Raw genomic sequence first — 20,435 nt, 5'->3', positions numbered from 1 at the left:
AGTGGGATCACATGTTCAGTAATATATTAGTTTGCTAGGACTGCAATAACAAAGTACCACAGCCTGGGTGGCTTAAACAAAAATTTATTTCCTCACAGTTCTGGAGGCCAGAAGTCCAAGATCAAGATATCAGCAGGGTTGGTCACTTCTGAGGGCCTCTCTTCTTGGCTTATAATTGTACTCTGTATCTTCACATGGCCTTCCCTCTGTGTCCTAATCTCCTCTTCACATAAGGACACCAGTGATATTGGATTAGTGATCACCCAATGACCTCATTTAACGTTAGTTACCTCTTTAAAGACCGAAATACAGCAATGTTCTGAGGGGCTAGGGGTTAAGACTTCCACATATTAATTGGGGGGGGACACAATTCAGTCCAGTAACAAAGAGGATAAATAATGGATGAAAGATAGAATGGCACAGAAGCAGCATTGTAAAAGGTCTAGGGTAGGCCTGGTATTGCCACTTTTATGTCATCGAGCAAGACAGTTTCTCTGACCCTCAGGTTTCTGATCATTAAAAAAGGATAGGGCCTCCCTGGTGGCGCAAGTGGTTGAGAGTCCGCCTGCCGATGCAGGGGATGCGGGTTCGTGCCCCGGTCTGGGAGGATCCCATATGCCGCGGAGCGGCTGGGCCCGTGAGCCATGGCCGCTGGGCCTGCGCATCCGGAGCCTGTGCTCCGCAACGGGAGAGGCCACAGCAGTGAGAGGCCCACATACCGCAAAAAGAAAAAAAAAAAAAAAAAAAAAAAAAAAAAAAAAAAAAAAAAAAAAAAGGATAAAATTTTCCCTGTCCTATTTTAAGAATCTAATAGAAAACACACATAAAAGCATTTGGTCAACACAAGGGTTCTCTTCTTATATAAGTTATCATTCATACGTATAAAACTATTGATTGCTACAGCTGAGAGAAATCATAGGTTATAATGAAAGGATTGAGGTTTTAATGAATGTAATAAATTCTTAATTTTTTAATGTAGTTGCAGGGCAAAAATATGTTGAGAAAGAAATAACAGCATAATTAAGGTATATTCTTCCAACCTAACATGACAACAAATTAGTTTATTATAATAAATAATTAGATATACCTATTTGAATACCTATTAGAATAACCCAGTATACTCAGGAAGTGTATCTTTTTTTTTTTTTTTGCTTTTCTAACTACTTCCTGGTGCATTTTGGTCTTTTTTTTAAAGTTGTTTTTGTTTGTTTGTTTTTAAAATTAAATTATAGTTGATTTACAATGCTGTGTTAGTTCCTGGTGTACATCAAAGTGATTCAGTTATACATATATATATATATATAGTCTTTTTCATATTCTTTTCCATTATGACTTATTACAGGATATTGAATATAGTTCCCTGTGCTACACAGTAGGCTCTTGTTGTTTATCCATTCTATATATAATAGTTTGCATCTGCTAGTCCCAAACTCCAGTACATATTTCCCCCACCCCCTCTCCCTCTTGGCAACCACAGTCTGTTCTCTATGTCTGTGAGTCTGTTTCTGTTTTGTGGATGGGTTCATTTGTGTCATATTTTAGATTCCACATTTAAGTGATATCATATGGTATTTGTCTTTCTCTTTCTGACTTACTTCAGTTAGTATGATAATCTCTAGGTCCATCCGTGTAGCTGAAATGGCATTATCTCATTCTTTTTTATGGCTGAGTAACATTCCATTGTATCTATGTACCATATCTTCTTTATCCATTCATCTGTTGATGGACATTTAGGTTGCTTCCATGTCTTGGATATTGTAAATAGTGCTGCAATGAACATTGGGGTGCATGCATCTTTTTGAAGTATGGTTTTCTCCAGATATATGCCCAGGAGTGGGATTGCTGGATCATATGGCATCTCTATTTTTAGCTTTTTCAGGCACCTCCATATTGTTTTGCATAGTGGCTGCACCAATTTACATTCCCACCAACAGTGTAGGAGGGTTCCCTTTTCTCTGCAACCTTTCTAGCATCTATTATTTATAGACTTTTTTTAAACATCTTTATTGGAGTATAATTGCTTTACATTGTTGTGTTAGTTGCTGCTGTATAACAAAGTGAATCAGCTATATGTATACATATATCCCCATATCTCCTCCCTCTTGCGTCTCCCTCCCACCCTTCCTATCCACCCCCTAGGTGGTCACAAAGCACCGAGCTGATCTCCCTGTGCTATGCGGCTGCTTCCCACGAGCTATCTATTTTACAGTTGGTAGTGTATATATGTCCATACCACTCTCTCACTTCATCCCAGCTTTCGCTTCCCCCTCCCCAAGTCGTTAAGTCCACTCTCTACTTCTGCATCTTTATTCCTGTCCTGCCCCTAGGTTCTTCAGAACCATTTTTTTTAGATTCCATATATATGTGTGAGCATACTGTAATTGTTTTTCTCTTTCTGACTTACTTCACTCTGTATGAAAGATTCTAGGTCCATCCACCTCACTACAAATAACTCAATTTCGTTTCTTTTTATGGCTGAGTAATATTCCATTGTATATATGTGCCATATCTTCTTTATCCATTCATCTGATGGGAATGTAAATTGATACAGCCACTATGGAGGTTCCTTGAAAAACTACAAATAGAACTACCATACGACCCAGCAATCCCACTACTGGGCATATACCCTGAGAAAACCATAACTCAAAAAGAGTCATGTACCACAATGTTCATTGCAGCACTATTTATAATAGCCAGGACATAGAAGCAACCTAAGTGTCTATAGGCTTTTTAATGACGGCCATTCTGACCAGTGTGAGGTGGTACCTCATTGTAGTTTTGATTTGCATTTCTCTAATAATTAGCAATGTTGAGCATCTTTTCATATGCTTCAGCCATCTGTATGTCTTCTTTGGAGAAATGTCTATTTAGGTCCTCTGCCCATTTTTTGATTGGGTTGTTTTTTTGTTATTGAGCTGTATGAGATAGGAAGCATATCTTCTGCAGCACTTTTATACATCTACTTTTATCAGTATCAACTATTTTAGCACTTAACTGTTGAACAGACAGATTGGGTCAATTCAGTACATTTTGTACATCATATCTTAAAGGAGAAATTTTGCCAAATATTATTTGATGATGATGGTACCTTCCTGTAAATTACATTTCTGTTTCTCCTTGGAAATATGTTCTTTTTAATACTTCACTTCTTAAAGAATCATTTGATAAAAAAATATTTAAATGAAGATAGATAACTTTTATTCAGTTTGGGCTCACTTGACATATCATGAGTTATCTTTTTCAGGTAATGAAATCAGTCAAGTTGAAGGGCTTGACAACTTAGAAGTCCTTCAGGAATTGGTAGTGGACCATAACCGCATCAGAGCCTTTAATGATAGTGCCTTTGCCAAACCAAGCTCTCTGTTGGCACTTCACCTAGAGGAAAACAGACTACGAGAGCTGAGCAAATTACAACCTTTGGTAAAACTAGAGAAACTCTTCCTAGGATATAATAAAATCCAGGTAACATTATTTATGAGATTTACAAGACTTAACTCCTTTGAATATAAAGCTTCCAAGCACACCAATGAAAATTGTGCTAGTGTGTTATTTATCATTTATATGGGATGCAGAAATGCTCACCCTGCTGCTAGACTTAAAAACCCAACCAACCCACATGCATCTACCTGCAGATCCTCTAAGAGATATTTTTTGTTCCTGACTTCTCTTGGTCCAAGCTATTTGTGCATCTCAATCTCAGATGCCCTCTTCCCCTTTAAACTTAACATATGTACTTGGTCTACCTGACATTTGAATCAACTCCTGATAATGGACTTCGACTTGGCTTTAATAATCCATCTTTCCCCACTCAAGGCTTCCTAAGCTAGCATCCTGCATTTGTTTCACCTGCTCATAATTCAGCCAATTTCCATTAGGCCACTGCCCCAACTGAGCCTGCCCAAACTCTCTTCTGAGGTAGTATGCAGATAAGAGGGTTGAAGGTATTTCTCCTAACATTTCTCTCAGTGTTTTGCTGATGATCGGTTAGCCCTCCTTTTACCAATTTTGATATTTCTGCCCATACCTCTAAGACAATCTTGAAGACAAACTGAACTGTATACTGCCCTGCAAGGGCAGGGACCAGTCTTTCTTGCCCACATTTGTATTAGTATATAGCAAAGCGTCTGGTACATAGTAGATACATGATCAATATTTGTTAGTGGCTCTTCTTGCTGGAGTTCAGGAAGTCTTTTCTGGAGTGATATAAAATCCTGTTCAAGGCTACAAGGAAATCATGAGCAGTGCCCCTTTCTACACAGCAACTAGGAAATATATATACAGAGAAAATTACATACAACTCACACATCAAGGGTCAAACAACATTCATCTGAGAAAAAGCCTGCCAAAACTGGCAATGGTTCTTCCAAAGCTTTATCCAGAAGAAATCTAAATTAGAATAATTGCTATCCTATAGGAACTCTTTCCAGTGATAGCAACTGAGCTAACACAAAGAATATGTCAAATCAACTTATATGAATCTGAGACCTTACCCAGTATCAAGCTTTACTAATAATTTCAAGGATACACAGGGTCTGGGGCATTCCTGTGGCTTCTCAAATTCCACTTCCAAGTGATCTAAAATAGGTCTAAAAATTTTTATAGTTACTAGATGAATTGGCTAAACCCACTAGTCATCCCAAATAAGAAGAGGAGCATATCAATAACTTTGTTTTATTACTATGAACTAGCAACGACCTGAAGCTGATCTTGTTGCCTAAATTTTGTCAGCAATAGCATTTTAGAAATAACTTTGCAGAAACTAAATATATTTGCAAACTTTCACCAATGTTAAATAGATAATAATAAATAATCCCATCCAGTATCAAAGGCAAGTCATTCAACTAGAGAAAGTTTTTCAACTATATACATTACCATCAGACATATCAGTATTAAGTCCATTCAATACGACATGCTCCTTCATGGTTAAGGTTGTGTTTGATATGCACCTTTGAAATTGTTTAGACTAGATTCACCTCCTTTTCTACACATCTAGGTCAATCCTCTTGGGAATTAACCAAATATAATCAGAGTTTTAGAATAGATCATAAGTCTTCTGAAAAAAATATGGTCTTTCTTAGTAAGGGCTGCTGTATGGCGTATTTCCCATGTTAGCATGTCATCTTTACCCAGTCATGTATTTGGAGTCAATAGTACACAGATCTGTCTTTAATCAACAATACAGAATATTGTCAATCAAGCTCACTTCAGAAGATTCAATCATGAACTCGTTGCAATCCAACATTTACATATAATTACTTCAAATCAGCATATATTTAAAGATGTTGGGTCTAACCAAATAATAACTTACTGCTTAATTTTTTAATAGGATATGGCAGAACTGGAAAAACTTGATGGTATCTCTTCCCTCAGAGAGCTTACAGTTTATGGCAATCCAGTGAGTGTGTTATTTTTCTAAATTATTAATTTATTTTAAATATAATTTATAGTTATATATAATTTATTTTTATATAATGTGAGAAAAGATTTAATTTTATCTGTTTCCATATGCATAAACAGTTATCCAAGCACAATTTATTGACTAGTGTCTTCTTCCAACTGATTACAAAATAAACTGTCATTGTCATATACAAGAGGGTCTACTTCTTGGTTCTACTTTGTATTCATTGGCCTATTTGTCAATCCCTATAACATTACACTGTGTTAATCACTAAAGTTTTACATTAAGTCTTGATGTCGAGTAGAGTAAGCACCTCTAATTTTCCTTGTCTTCCACCTTCTCTTTTTTTTTCTTCACTGTCTTGGCTATCCTTGGCCCTTTACACTTCCTATGAGTTTCAGTAAACAGCTTCTCAAGTTATATGAGAATCTTGTTGATATTTTAATTGGAATTGCACTGAATTTATACATTAATTTTGGGAAAAATTTGCCACCTTTCCCGTCGGAGTCTTTGAAGGGATCAAATAAGTAGCATCCTTACTCACCTAACATTTGAACGAATTGAGAAATATGACAGTGGCAGATAGAGAGCTGAGAATATTTTGCTTAGCTTAGTGAGAAAGCCAAAGGGGCCTGCTAACAGATGCCAAAAGTAAGTCATGATGACCAAGTAGCAGGAAATACTTCACTGAGGCCTTTCCACATGGGAGGAGAGCTTCTCCTGGAGGAGCAGAGGCATTCTCCCAGCAATAAGCTCCTTCTCAAGAGGAAAGACAGGAGCTAAACATACCCAGTTTAATCTTCCCACATTGGGACGTCCCTGGTGGCGCAGTGGTTAAGAATCCACCTGCCAATGCAGGGGACACAGGTTCGAGCCCTGGTCCAGGAAGATCCTACATGCCGCAGAGCAAGTAAGCCCATGCGCCACAACTACTGAAGCCCACGCACCTAGAGCCTGTGCTCCACAAGAGAAGCCACTGCAATGAGAAGCCCCCGCTCGCCACAACTAGAGAAAGCCCGTGTGCAGCAGCAAAAACCCAATGCAGTCAAAAATAAATAAATAAAATAAATAAATTTATTTAAAAAAAAATCTTCCCAGATTTATCAGTTAAGTCGCTCTACTTCCCCGAGTGAAGGAGTGAAGGGACTGAGAGAGCCGGTAGTGCCACATCATAGAGCTATTTCCACCAAGAAAGCAATACAATAAGCAGTCTCCCCTAATATTTATAGCATTCAGCCTTCTCTCTCACAAACACAAATATCCCTGTGTTTATTTTATGTCCTTCAACAAAGGTCTGTAATTTTCTCCTAAAGGTTTTAATCATCTTTGGTAAGATTTATTCTGTTGTTTTAATAGCTGTTTTAAACAATATCTTTTTATATTTTTCTAGTTGTTTGTTGCTAAAGTATAGAAATTCTGATTTTTGCATATTACTCTTTATCCAGGAAGCTTGCTGAACTCTCTTTTAAATTCTAATGGATTGTAAATTTTGTTGGATTTTCTCTGTAGACAATCATAGTATCTACAAATAATGACTCTTTCTTTCCAATCCTTATGGTTTTATTTCCTTTACTTCTGTCAGTATGCTGACTAGGACTTCTAGTACAGTGCTGAATAAACACACTGATAGTTACTGACCTCAAAAGAATGCTTCTAAATTGTCACTATTAAATATGTTTGCTGTAGGTTATGGGTAGATAACCTTCAACATTTTAAGGCAGTTCCTTTCTAATTCCAGTTTACTACTCGTTTTTATCAGGAATGGACACTGGATTTTAACTAATTGGTAATATAGTATTTCTCTTTAATCTGTTAATATGCAAATTACATTAATAGATTCTGGTGCTAAACCATCCTTAAATTCCTGGGATGAATACTACTTCATCATCTTTTATACTTTATTGGATTCAATTTGCTAAAATTTCATGTAGCATATCTCTATGGAAATAAGTAAAATTATTCTGTAATTTTACTTTATTATACTACTCAAGTTCATCAAGGCTGTTCTTGCCTCATAAAATTAATTGGGGAGTTCTCCCTCTTTTTCTAGTCTATGAATTAATTTATATAAAAGAAGACTTGTGTGTTCCTTGAAGGATAATTAGATCCTGTCTCTAAAACCATGTGAACTTAATATTTTTTGAAGTTAGATTTTAAACTACTTATTCAAACTCTTTAATTGATATATATTATCTAGCCATTTTCTATTAAACTGATAAGAACAGATACTACACTTGTTCTTAACAAAAAGGCAAGAAGGAATTTCTATTTATTCAAAAGTCAATATTGAGATCTTATATTTTTCAATAAAATTGTTCTTTTATCTAAATTTTAAATGTACTTCCATCATAATACTTTCATGAATTTTAAAAATCTCTACTATATCTGTGTTTTGTCACCTTTTTTATATCTAAATTTGTTGGTTTTTGTTTTTTCTCTTTTATTCTTGATGAGTCTTACTAAAGGTTTGTCTATCATATTAATCTTCAAATAACCATATTTTGGTTTTATCAAGTGTAATTTTTCTTTTTTGTTCATTAATTTCTACCCTTTATCTTTAGTTTCTTGGAATTTACTTTTTAAAAATATTCTGGAGTAGAATGCCTAGCTCATTAATTTTTAATATTTCTTCTAAATGAATAAATTTTAGGTTACAAAATACTGCTTTAGCAACAGCCTAAAAGTTTTGATATGTCGTGTTTTTCCTGCTATATCTTAGAATCTACTTTACAGGGACTTCCCTGGTGGTCCAGTGGTTAAGATTTTGCCCTCCAATGCAGCGGGTGTGGATTTGATCCCTGGTCAAGGAGCTAGGATCCCACATGCCTTGCAGCCAAAAAACCAAAACATGAAACAGAAGCAATATTATAACAAATTCAATAGACTTTTTAAAAAATGGTCCACATCAAAAAAAAATCTTAGAATCTACTTTACAAAAGATTTCTTCTTTAATCTGTGAATTATTGAGGAGTATGTGTGTTAATTTCAAACCTATTAGGTATTTTTAGTTATCTTATTATTTATTTCTAGTGTTATTACATTTTAATCAGAAGAGACAGTCTATTTATACATTCTTTGGTTTTATGAAACTGGCTTTGTGGCCTTGAATGTGCTCATTTTTTTAGCTCAATTTACAGCTTAGAGATCTCTCTCTATTAATGTATATGTATCTACTACATTTTAAAAAAATAGTTTATTCCCTTCTGATGATAATCTTTCTTTCTTTCTTTTGTTATCACAAACAGTGCTGCATATTTCTTCTGTGTTGTCAGTACCCCAGATCATCCCTATATTCAGAGATTTGCTAGAAGATTTGCTAAAAGTCAAGGGACTTAGCATATAGCTATACTCATGGCTAAGATTTATTACTGTGATGTAATGAGGATACACAGCCAGGTGATGAAGGAAAAACACATGGGCAGAGTCTGGAGGAATCCATGTGCAGGCTTCCTTACGCTCTTTCCCTCACATGAGGGGATCACACAGCGTGCACTCTTCACACACCAACAAAAATGTAGCAACAAATGTGTTATATTTCTGCCCAGGAAATCCCATTAGACTTAATATTCAAGGGTTTTTTTGGAAGCTGGTCATGTAGGTACCCTGTGCCAATCACATACCAAAATTCCAGACTCCCAGAGGGAGAGCAGGTTGAACATGAATCCTATTGTTTGTATAAGCAGTCCAGGCATAGTGAACTACCCTTATCAGTTAAGGAATGGTGGGAGAGCTTCCAAAATCCAAGTACCAAACACTTGTCAAGAGCTCCTTGCAAACAGATCCTTCTAAAGATAACAGCCTCAAGCCTACTACGTTAACACTTTCTACACACTTTCTTACGTACATATGCAAGTATTTTTACAGTAGGTTAATACTATGAAGTGATGGATCATACAGTTCAATAGATGTGTATTGAATTAAACTGCATAGTGCCTATGGGAAATTATCATACAAGTTTCAAACTAATTACTTATAAGTGAACTTTTATAATATAATCCTATTCATGAGTTGGGATTGCCTGTAGTTAATGAACAATATCATATACTCTAAAAAGAGACTAAATCTCCAAGTGGTAGCCTTGTTTAAAAAAAAAAACCAAAACTTCTCATCTTCATTTGGCATAACAGGGAATTGAGAAATCTTTCAAAAAGGGAGTTTGTATTTATATCATTTAATACTACAAATTAGCTGTTACCTGTCATCTCTGCTGTCTATGCTTCTCTATAAAGGTTAATCTTTGAAATAAAGAGTTTTTTTAAGGAATGAATTGTTATTTTTAACTTTATTCAGATTTGTAGAAAAATGCTACATCGCCACGTGCTTATATTTCGACTGCCTAACTTACAGATGTTAGATGGAATCCCTGTGAATTCAGACGATAGGGCAAAAGCTGAATTTCACTTCTCTGAACCACAAGCAAAGAAAAATTCGGTAATAATTCTATTATTTACACTTTTTCTTTTTAAATACATAAATTATTAGTAGATGAACATTCTGTCTTGAGTTTTTACTTAAATGTTTAAACCTGATGTATGATGTTTTTCTAGATAATTTTAGTATGTATTTGGTGATTACTGTCAAAAGCAGCTTGATCTGGTGAATAGAGCACATACACATAGAAGCTAGGAAAGCTCCTTATTCAAAAAACATACTTTGACATAAAGCAAATTATTTTAAACTGTGTGCCTCTTGCTCCATATGTCAGATAATGCTAGAAGGTAAGAAACTGTAACGTATCACTCTTATAAACAGTGACTAACAATAAAACTCTCTCCACTTACGAGATAGAAAGGGAAGGAAGGAATAATGACCTCAAACTCTCTGGACTGTAGTTCATCTAACAAGGGAGGTGTGTGCCTCTTTTCTTGTATATTGGCAGAATAATTGGGCCTTTTGCTTATGAACCCTAGTAGGGTATCTGAGCATGACAGGGAAGAGGTTAGAGAGAGAAGCCACAAAAGCATATCATTTGGAAATTCTATCATTGACCACCAGGATTTTTCATAACTATCTTAAAAGACTAAATTTAACACAGAAAAGCCATGGTTTTTGAACAAAGAAGTAATACTATTAGAGCTGTGCCTTTGCAAGGTTTAAGGAAGAAGGAGCTGGAGGCAGAGAAACCAGCTAAGAGGCTTTTAGAATAATCCAAGAGAGAGATTATGAAGACCTGGACTAAGGTGGGGCAGTGAGAATGTAAGTGAACCTCTACTGTCAGTGAAAGCCAGAGAGCAAGGGCATTAGTCAGTGAACTTTTATAATTTAAATTGAAGAGGAAAGAGATAAGACTACTGTAGATGCTTTCATTTATCTCACTGGCTTACCCAACACTCTCCACTCCCTTTGTAAAACAAACTAACGAGTTCCCAGAGCACACGGAACGTTTGATACTAGTAGGCTACTCTCTAAGCTCACCTTTGCCTTCAGCAATAGATTCAAATATTTATTGAGTCGGCTGTGTTTTTTCAAAAACTTGTAACTTTTATTTTAAATAAACAGGTACACAAGTACAAATTTTAAATTATTATTTCTATGTTTCTATGAAAGCCAAATGGGATTCTCTGTAAAGTCTGGAAAAAGATCAATTACACAAATCACAAGTAATTGATTACACATACGCAAATAATATCAAATTAGGTTGGGAGGAAAAAACCCTGCAAAATAAGGAAGAAAATTATAAAAATTCAGACAAATATGTGGGAAAATTTCTTTAAATCTAGACAGTTTCTTGTGTTCAAATTTTCTCCACATGTGGTTGAAATCTTGCTACTTTAATGAAACCAAAACTGGAAATTGTAGGTAAAACCCTTAAGGGTCGGGGCTTCCCTGGTGGCGCAGTGGTTGAGAGTCTGCCTGCCGATGATGCAGGGGACACGGGTTCGTGCCCCGGTCTGGGAAGATCCCACATGCCGTGGAGCGGCTGGGCCCGTGAGCCATGGCCGCTGAGCCTGCGCGTCTGGAGCCTGTGCTCCACAGCGGGAGAGGCCACAACGGTGAGAGGCCTGCGTACCACACACACACACACAAAAAAACCCTTCAGGGTGGATTTATCAATCAGATAAAATACCAGTCAATGGACTCTTTCTTAAAGAAAAGGCCTTGACCCTTCATCAAAAGATGTGTGGGCACATGTACTTTTATGTTTTAAAATTTTTTTTAAGAATTATAGATCTAATTCTTATTATTCCCTGACTTTTAAAAATTAACCAAGGGGATTCTATTATGGGTCAAAATAGCTATAGAGACCTGTGAAACTTAGAGCTGTACAATGTTAATAAAGATTATCTAGATTAGGCAGAGGAAATTGGTTCATTTATGGGTTATATTTACAAATGTTTTTCTAAAAACTATGCTTTGTGAAAAAAACCTTAACTACTAATCTGTATAACTAAGAGACAGCACCATCTAATGTCATCTACCGAATTATTGTCACCGTCTCTAGTCTTTAAAAAGAGAATAATTAAAATTTAGTTCAATGATTTACACCTCCTTTCCCTTTCTCTCTTATATTCCATGTGCAAGTCACTTCTTGCTTCCAGAAGTGGAAAACTAAAGGAAACTTTAGTCTCTTATTGCTGTTGTAACAAATTACCTCAAATTTGGTGTCTTGAAACAACACAAATTTATTATCTTACAATTCTGGAGGTCGTAAGTCCAAAAAATCAGTCTTACAGAGCTAAAATCACAAGTATCGGCAGGGCTGCATACCTTCTGGAAGCTCTAGGAGAGAATTTGTTCTTTGCCTTTCAAACTTCTAGAGGCTATCTGCGTTCCTTGGCTCATGGCCCTTTTCCAGCAATGGCATCACTTTGACCTCTGCTTCCATCATCACATCTTCTCTCACACTGACCCTCCCTGCCTCCCTCTTATAAGGACCCTTGTGATTGTATTGGGCCCACCTAGATAATCCAGGATATTCTCCCCATCTCAAAATCCTTAATTTAATTATGCCCGTAAAGTCCTTTTTTTTGCCACGTAAAGCATTCACAGGTTTTAGAGATTAGGATGTGGACATCCTGTGGGGGCGGCATTATTCTGTCTATCATACCACATATGTGAGGCCTCCAGTGAGAGACCTATACAAATTGTAACATTATATTTTATAAATTCTATTTTAAGGTAATGTTGGCTACATTTTAAAAATTCCATGTAACTTCATAAATACTCACTAAATTCCATATAAAGAAATCACTTAGAGCAACTTTAAAGATCCCAATTTCCATATTTTTTTTAATTAGTTTCATATAGCAAAAAAAATACATAAACTCAAATTGTAGTCAGTGATGGATGATTATTTCACTAAAGGTTTTGCTTGTTGGTTATTCTTTTCTATTTCTCATATAGTGAACTAAGATTTTTTCCCCTTCTATACTACCATGTTGTCTTCAGTGATTCTAGATACCTATTCTTGCCATTCAAATCGGTGCCGTACATAAGAATTTAATTATCTTTCCATTTAGTCTATATGTAAATATTTTATTTAAAAATTGGGTTTTAAAGAATTCATCTATATATGGTTAGTAAAATAAAGGGGGTATTTGCAGTCTGTATTTCAGAGAAATCATTTTAAGATGCAATAATAATTTTTATTTTCCTGGCTAGAAAAAAATTGAGCTATTCATTTAGCTGTTCAGAAGACACAAGAACAGAATACTTTTCAAGTTTTATCAGTTCAGTCTAATGTATTTTTCTTTGTTTTAGTTGCTGCTGTTTTTTCTTTTTAACAGCAAATAAAGAGGAAATAAATGAAATCTAAAGTTGTCCTTTAAACCAGAACATTTTGGTGTTCTGGTTTCAGAAGAAAATTTGTCAATATTCTAGTTTAATGATGGGAAGAAACTCCCATGAAGGAATTAGGGAATTTGGGATCAGCTTTAGTAAAAGGCCTGATACCTTAGTGCTCATTACGAAGCTGCATTTTGGTTACATTTACTGAAATATGAGTGAAATGGGTAATTTTACACAAATGGCAAAAGCCTGTGTCTCTAAATAAATTGAATCATATATTCAGAATTCATATTTTTTAAAGTATAAACAAGGTCAGTCTTACTGAAGACAGAGCAGGCATAAATTTCTAGACCAAGAGTCTCCAGCCTAAAATACTTCTCTCCTCCATTTGCTGATTCCTGAAAATCTTTTAAAAGCCTCAACTAACATAATTCTCAACTAACATAAAATGTAAACACTGTTTAGAGAGTTAGCACACTCATTAAAAGTGATTGTTATAAGATGCTTTTCTTAGTCCTCATTTTATTTACTTGTTTTTGAAAAACTAATTAACTGCAAGACACCTGGTGAGGTAATGTGAGGAACACAGAGATGTAGAAGATACAACTCTTACCACCTAGAAATTCCTGTTCCGAAAAAAAGAAAACATATCACAAAGGGGTAAAGGCTTAATTCTCATTTTCTTAATTCTACACTTACCTTGTTAAGACTCTTTGGAATGGGGAGGTGCCATCACCCTAGACTGTTGTAATGAGTACAATGCAGCCTGAAAAAAACAGAACATAAGGTTATGAGGGGGGTTAAGGGCCCAAAAATCTGTCTGTTTCACAGTTTTTGCCTCATACAAACTCTGAGTTTAGGGAAGCATATAATTTCTGACCTAAAAAATTTTAAGGTGATTATCAGGTGGGGCTTGTGGTAAGGCTAAGGCGACTGATCTGAGTTTTAGAGATAAGGCGTTCTTAACTTTTCTTTTATTATGTAGTTTATTCCTGTTACCAACTCTCCTGTGGATGGTGGATCGTTTGGCCAAGTGAAAGCTCCTCCCATAAAGATAACAAATGTAATTCTGCCTGGTGGATTTAGCCATTACTTGGGATCTGACTTCACTTTAACTCCTGAAGTTGAAGGTATTTTGACAGTTTCTGAGTGAATGTAAAAAAACAAAAACACTTCATTTGAAACAAAATCTCACTTTGATTTCTAATACTACTTAAAATTGCATATTTTACATTTACATTTCCTAAAATTGAATGTTTGTTCAAGTTTCATGTGACCATTCTGAGTTCAAAGAATCTATAGTATTTTTTTTTTTTTTTTTTTTTTTTTTTTGCGGTACGCGGGCCTCTCACTATTGTGGCCTCTCCCGTAGCGGAGCACAGGCTCCGGATGCGCAGGCTCAGCGGCCATGGCTCACGGGCCCAGCCGCTCCGCGGCATGTGGGATCTTCCCGGACCGGGGCACCAACCTGTGTGCCCTGCATCGGCAGGCAGACTCTCAACCACTGTGCCACCAGGGAAGCCCTATATAGTATTTTTTGGTTCTACTCAACTACTAATATGTTGTAACTACACATTTGCTTGCAATTTGAACTTTGTGATACTTGCACAATTGTTCTTGACATTTCTTTTCAAAGCTTTTATTACATTTTGTGTATTTCATAGCAAATGACTACTAAAACCTGTAGTACATCCTGCTAAAAGTAGAAATCAGAGGTTTAAAAATATTGGTAACAACAGACTCTTGGGGTTCAAAGGGTATCTTACAGAAAGAAGATCAAACTTCATCCTTCAAACCACAATATTATTTTATATATTCATGAAGCTATTAGTAGGGAAGTGTTTCAAGAGGTAGCTCTCTAAAGGAAGGGAGTATATTAAAAGGACAAGGCATGGAAATGTTTCATTCTATTATATACATTTTCATTCAGACTTAGATCGTGACTTTTCTCTAATTCCAGATCTTCACTGGCTACCATTTTGGTGAAATTGGGGGTAGCTACTCTTTCCCTGAGGGCTCACCTCTTCCATTCTTTTTAACATCCCACTTTGCCTCAGACTACTGTTAGACAATAAAACTGAACATCACAATAATAATAAAATGATCTAAAAGCCTACTAAGAATATGCAATTATTTTTAAAGGAAACTCAGTTAAAAGAAATCCAACATGATTTACTCTAAGATGTTATTTTTTGTTTAACTTATTTTTCATACTTCTACATACTTAGGGCTTCAAGATTTTAATCATAGTGAGAAATTTAATGCTTCTGTCCAGTAGATAGAACTATCAGTAAAACTAGACAAACCAAATTGTTATTAGCCTCCTTAATAGTACAGTGTCATCACTGTCATCCTCAGGAATGTCTTCAATATCTCTGGGGGAGGGCATTAGTTCAACCCTGGATTCATTTCCATAACATTCTTCTCAGATATCTTTCTTTTTTTTTTTTTTTTTTTTTTTTTTGCAGTATGCGGGCCTCTCACTGCCGTGGCCTCCCCCGTTGCGGAGCACAGGCTCCGGACGCGCAGGCTCAGCGGCCATGGCTCACGGGCCCAGCCGCTCCGCGGCATATGGGATCCTCCCAGACCGGGGCACGAACCCGTATCCCCTGCATCGGCAGGCGGACTCTCAACCACTTGCGCCACCAGGGAGGCCCTCAGATATCTTTCTTTAAGATTCATTATGCAACTACTTTTTTAGGATTTTCTGGAAAAGTCCTATTTCTTTCCTATTTTCTGACTGTGTTGCCCCAATTTTTGTTTTGAGAAGTATGGTCGTTTTATCGATACATTTATTATAGCACACAGCTCTGGATATTTATATTTTTAAAAATTACCAAGAAGGTATCAAATTGATCCACTAGCTCAGAAAAATTTAAGCAGCATTAAGTGCTAGAAATATAGTCCAATTTTTATTTTTATTTAAAATTTTTAATTCATGTTATGAAATATGTATAGCACACAGTCAACTGAAGGACAACCAAACCTTATTAATTATTAATGCTTTTCATTGTTTCATAATTCCTAATTTCAGACAAAAAAGACAAGAATGCAGGGATTCTAACAAGTAATCCTCGGAGCATCCATGCAGAAATAGCTTTTCGGCAACTCAGAGGGATAAATCTCTGTCCATCTCTTTTATCACATCAGAATATGGCATCTCCAAGTGCACAAATATACCAGAGCAACCAAGATGAGGGAAGGTAAAGCTATTCTGTGTTTTAATATCACTTGTCATCATTAAAAAAAAAACTTCCCAAATTTGCTTGTCATCTATAGAAATAGGAAACTATTAATTGGGAACTACTATTATGGGAACTACTTTTAATTGTATTCTCTCCCAAGTCACTTCTAATCACTGAATATGCAAAGCAGTTCACTTATATTTTGAACAACAGATAAGTTCAACTCTGAAATCACAAAGGCTGAGAATTATGTAAATTATTCAAGCTTCTTGTAATTCCCAGTTGCCCTTCCTCTAGTTTGGATCCTAGCCCTAGAGGCCAGCTGAAGGCCTAAGAACATGCTACTTCTCATTAAGAATTCACTCTGCTGCTCAACACCTGTCCACCCAGATTTCCAGTTAATACCTGTCCTCTAGCTTCTTTGTAGCCAATCTCGGGAGCATGTATTAGAGTGACCTAGCAGCAGATCTAGCTTAAGCCTGGTTCTTGCTGTACTGACTTCCCTGCTATAATCAGTCGTGTCCCACTGAGAATATATTTAGTGAGTGTAATATATTGATACCATATTTTGATATCAATGGTTTATCCTCATGATAACCTGATTTATAGACAGCCAAAAATAGGATATTATTCTCTCTTGTGTTGTCTTTTTGAAATTGTACACATATGAAAGACAAAAATTATTTACTGCAGAATTACCTTAAGTGAGCTGATCCATTAAGAAATTGTCACCATTACTTGACTCATAAATATTTTGTTTCTGACAGAATTCCTGGCAGACACCTTCCAAGATCAAATCGAATGTAACTGCCTAAAGAGAAATGAATATATACCAAGAAACCTATTTCTGTTTAGTAGTTGTGCAAAAACTAGCAGACAGTGTTGGTAATAAAAAATATAAGATAATCACGTTACTTATGTTACTGAAGCACTTCAGTTCCATATGAAGATAATCTCTATCACCCTTGGTGAATTTTATTTAATATCATCTTTCTTAAACTTTCTTTATGGTTATCTTAATTATTCATTTGATTTTCTATGTTAGAAAAATCATGAAATATATCATACAACAATTTGAAAAGATACAAGTGACATAAAACAAAGTTCAAAGAATCAAATGTTTAGTCCTGGGGTACTGGAAGCATTTAGTTGTAAAATCTCATTTTGGCTTCTCATATAAAGATACTAAGAAAAGGTAATTTTAGGAAATAAGCATACTTTCATTTGTAGAGTATCTGTTCATTTAGGCTTACCTAAAGCTAAAGCACACATTTCTTACCAAACACAACTATTACTAAAGCAAGTTGAGTTTTGCTAGTTGAAATACAGATTAGTTTTTTAGGACTATATTTCAAAAAAATAGCCTCAAACTGAGTCCACCTTAAGAATTGTTTAGAGATGGAAATCACAGGCATCAATAGTACTTCCTGAAGGTGGCTATGAGTGCAACCAGCCATTCATGCTCTAAGAATAAAAGAATAGTATTTCATATACACAATTCATTGAATGTGCCCATAGTGATATAATTTTACAAATGAGTTTTAGGCTAAATAAACCCATGTTCAAAATAAGTGGACACATTTAAAATTTGGACTCAATTATATTTTACTGGAAATAAGTTTTCTAAAATATTGATAATTACATTGTATAGTACTAGGACAAATCACAAATCAAATGTGGCTTTGAATTTGATTATTTATTAAACACAGTTCTTTAAATTAATGATTAAATTGCCAATCATATTTTTTTATCAATGGGCTCCAAGATTCATGAAGTATTCTGTTTAAATTTTTCAAGTAGTGGTTCAAAGCTACATGTAATTTTCATATTATTTTATGTGTTCCTTACATGAGAATAAATTATTTTTACTAAAATATTTGTATTTTATAATCTGGAAATAGTTTTAAGGATATTTTGGAAACTAATGCCAATATGTATGCAACAATTTTGTGTCTTCTTTAAATACTGTATGTTTGTAATTTAATGATGTAATATTTAAAATTTCAAACCTAATAGATTGATTTTACCCTTCTTAATGTGTGGTTTTTAAACAACTATTACTCTAAGGTAGAAATAAGATCCTTTGTTTAAAAAGGAACCATGCAGTTCTTAAGATGTCCAGAAGATGTCTTTGTTGCCCTTTAGTTCTGACAACTGTTTTCATTACAGTGTTGTGATAAGCAGCTGCTCTTCACTATTTGTTACTAACTTGACATCATTTGCCTTTTCTTTCTCTTATGATTATGTATAAATGAAATGCTCAATATATGCTACTTTTATAGTAAAAAGTGTCTTTGTAAATAATAAACTGGATGGGAAAAATAAAGTAACAGGTTTTCACTGGAGAAAAATTTACAAGAGCAGAAAAGTATAAAGCACGAAAACCATAACTTATTATCCAGCATCCACTTAACATTTGACATTTTTTTCTTGTAGCCATTTCTTCTATGTATTTTCTTCTATTCTATTTTCTTCTATGCATTTCTAATATATTTGATATCACTTGATTTTTTTGAACACATTGTTCAATTTTGAGATATTTTTTTAATAAAATTTTAATTTAATTCGAATTTGTTCTAGAAAGTAAATTTGTGATACGTAATTTAATAGCAACAAACACTAAGAAGAAGAATAAACGTATAGGGCTTCCCTGGTGGTGCAGTGGTTGAGAGTCCACCTGCCGATGCAGGGGACACGGGTTCAGCCCCGGTCCGGGAAGATCCCACATGCCGCGGAGTGGCTAGGCCCGTGAGCCATGGCCACTGGGCCTGCGCGTCCGGAAGTTGTGCTCCGCAACGGGAGAGGCCACAACAGTGGGAGGCCCGCGTACCGCAAATAAATAAATAAATAAATACGAAACGTATACAGGCATTGCTAGGTGCTGTACAGAAACAGACACTGACTCAACCTTAAGAACATTTAAAATATAAATATACAATCAATAATTCCATATAAAAGCAATGAGGGGGATGATTACTAAGATAATTTGGCACAGTAGTTCTGAAGTTTTTCTGCCATGAAAGCAGATGATGATACATACTCTCCTGGACAGGTTAAGCTGTTGGTTATCTGCAGTTCTTAAAGCAGTAGCTATAACTTCATCCCCTTCCTATTCAACAAAACAAATGAAAATGTAATTTAATATGAGAGATGTTTTTACGGGTCTGCTTTAGATCTACTCTAAAATTTTTTTTAAGTAGATCATTCACCAAGTGTGAAATTTTAAATTATTCATAATACATTTCACAACCGATTGTAACAAAACAAGCAGGTAGTGCTTATTACTATAAACCACTAGTCCATATTTTACATGGTTTATCCTAATAACAAACTTATGAAGTAGATGTGACATTTATAGATTTAAAAGAACTGGCCTTGGGCTTCCCTGGTGGCGCAGTGGTTGAGAGTCCGCCTGCCGATGCAGGGGACGTGGGTTCGTGCCCCGGTCCGGAAAGATCCCACATGCCGCGAAGCGGCTAAGCCCGCGAGCCATGGCTGCTGAGCCTGCGCATCCGGAGCCTGTGCTCCGCAACGGGAGAGGCCACAGCAGTGAGGCCCGCGTACCACAAAAAAAAAAAAAAAAAAAAAAAAAAAAAAACTGGCCTTAAAAGGAAAAGATATCACACCAAATCCTAGATAAGTTTTCAACTCTAAATTCATTGCTTTTTTGATTACTACAAATGAACTGACATTTAATTATTCCTAATGTGCTGTTTAATCAGCTGTTGTTGTGCCCTAATGTGTGTAAAAACTGTAAACTATATATTCATTCTCTTTCAGTGTATTTAACTTAGGGAAAATGCATAATTTCTGCAGTAAAATTAGTTCTTTGCCCCCCAGCAAATGTCATGATAAATTTATTTTGCATGCAGTCATATGCGTAATTGTATGACTTGTTTTAAATTAAAGGACAATTCCACAAACAACCTGGAAAGCTAAAATTTAGGGCACTTTAACTATAGACAAGGAGCCTACCTTGCTGAACTGCATATAGATGATGTCAAAGTGATCTTCTGATTTCTATTTATGAAGATTGACTATAACTGTTTATTAGAACTTTATTATTTGCTTGATTTCTCTACTACTGACACAAAATTAACTATGGTTGTGAACATATTTTTGCA

The 20,435-nt window shown here is 35.5% G+C and overlaps 1 protein-coding gene and 1 pseudogene across 1 annotated transcript in view; one reads left to right on the top strand and one right to left on the bottom strand.

Moving 5' to 3' along the window:
* The window catches only part of LRRC9 (leucine rich repeat containing 9), a 96,630-nt gene extending 79,512 nt beyond the window's left edge, over nucleotides 1-17,118 (top strand). The window contains exons 27-32 of the mRNA XM_060098074.1: nucleotides 3,245-3,462; nucleotides 5,327-5,395; nucleotides 9,689-9,829; nucleotides 14,112-14,256; nucleotides 16,161-16,329; nucleotides 17,079-17,118. Coding sequence (XP_059954057.1) covers nucleotides 3,245-3,462; nucleotides 5,327-5,395; nucleotides 9,689-9,829; nucleotides 14,112-14,256; nucleotides 16,161-16,329; nucleotides 17,079-17,118 — 782 coding nt within the window. The remainder of the gene's footprint in view (nucleotides 1-3,244; nucleotides 3,463-5,326; nucleotides 5,396-9,688; nucleotides 9,830-14,111; nucleotides 14,257-16,160; nucleotides 16,330-17,078) is intronic.
* On the bottom strand, nucleotides 7,565-7,661 carry LOC132489788 (U2 spliceosomal RNA; annotated as a pseudogene).
* Nucleotides 17,119-20,435: the final 3,317 nt, after the last annotated feature.

This window comes from Mesoplodon densirostris, chromosome 4, assembly GCF_025265405.1.
Source record: "Mesoplodon densirostris isolate mMesDen1 chromosome 4, mMesDen1 primary haplotype, whole genome shotgun sequence".
NCBI classification, from domain to species: Eukaryota; Metazoa; Chordata; class Mammalia; order Artiodactyla; family Ziphiidae; genus Mesoplodon; species Mesoplodon densirostris.
Note: the sequence above shows the minus strand (reverse complement) of the source record. Positions and strands in the feature narration are given on the sequence as shown.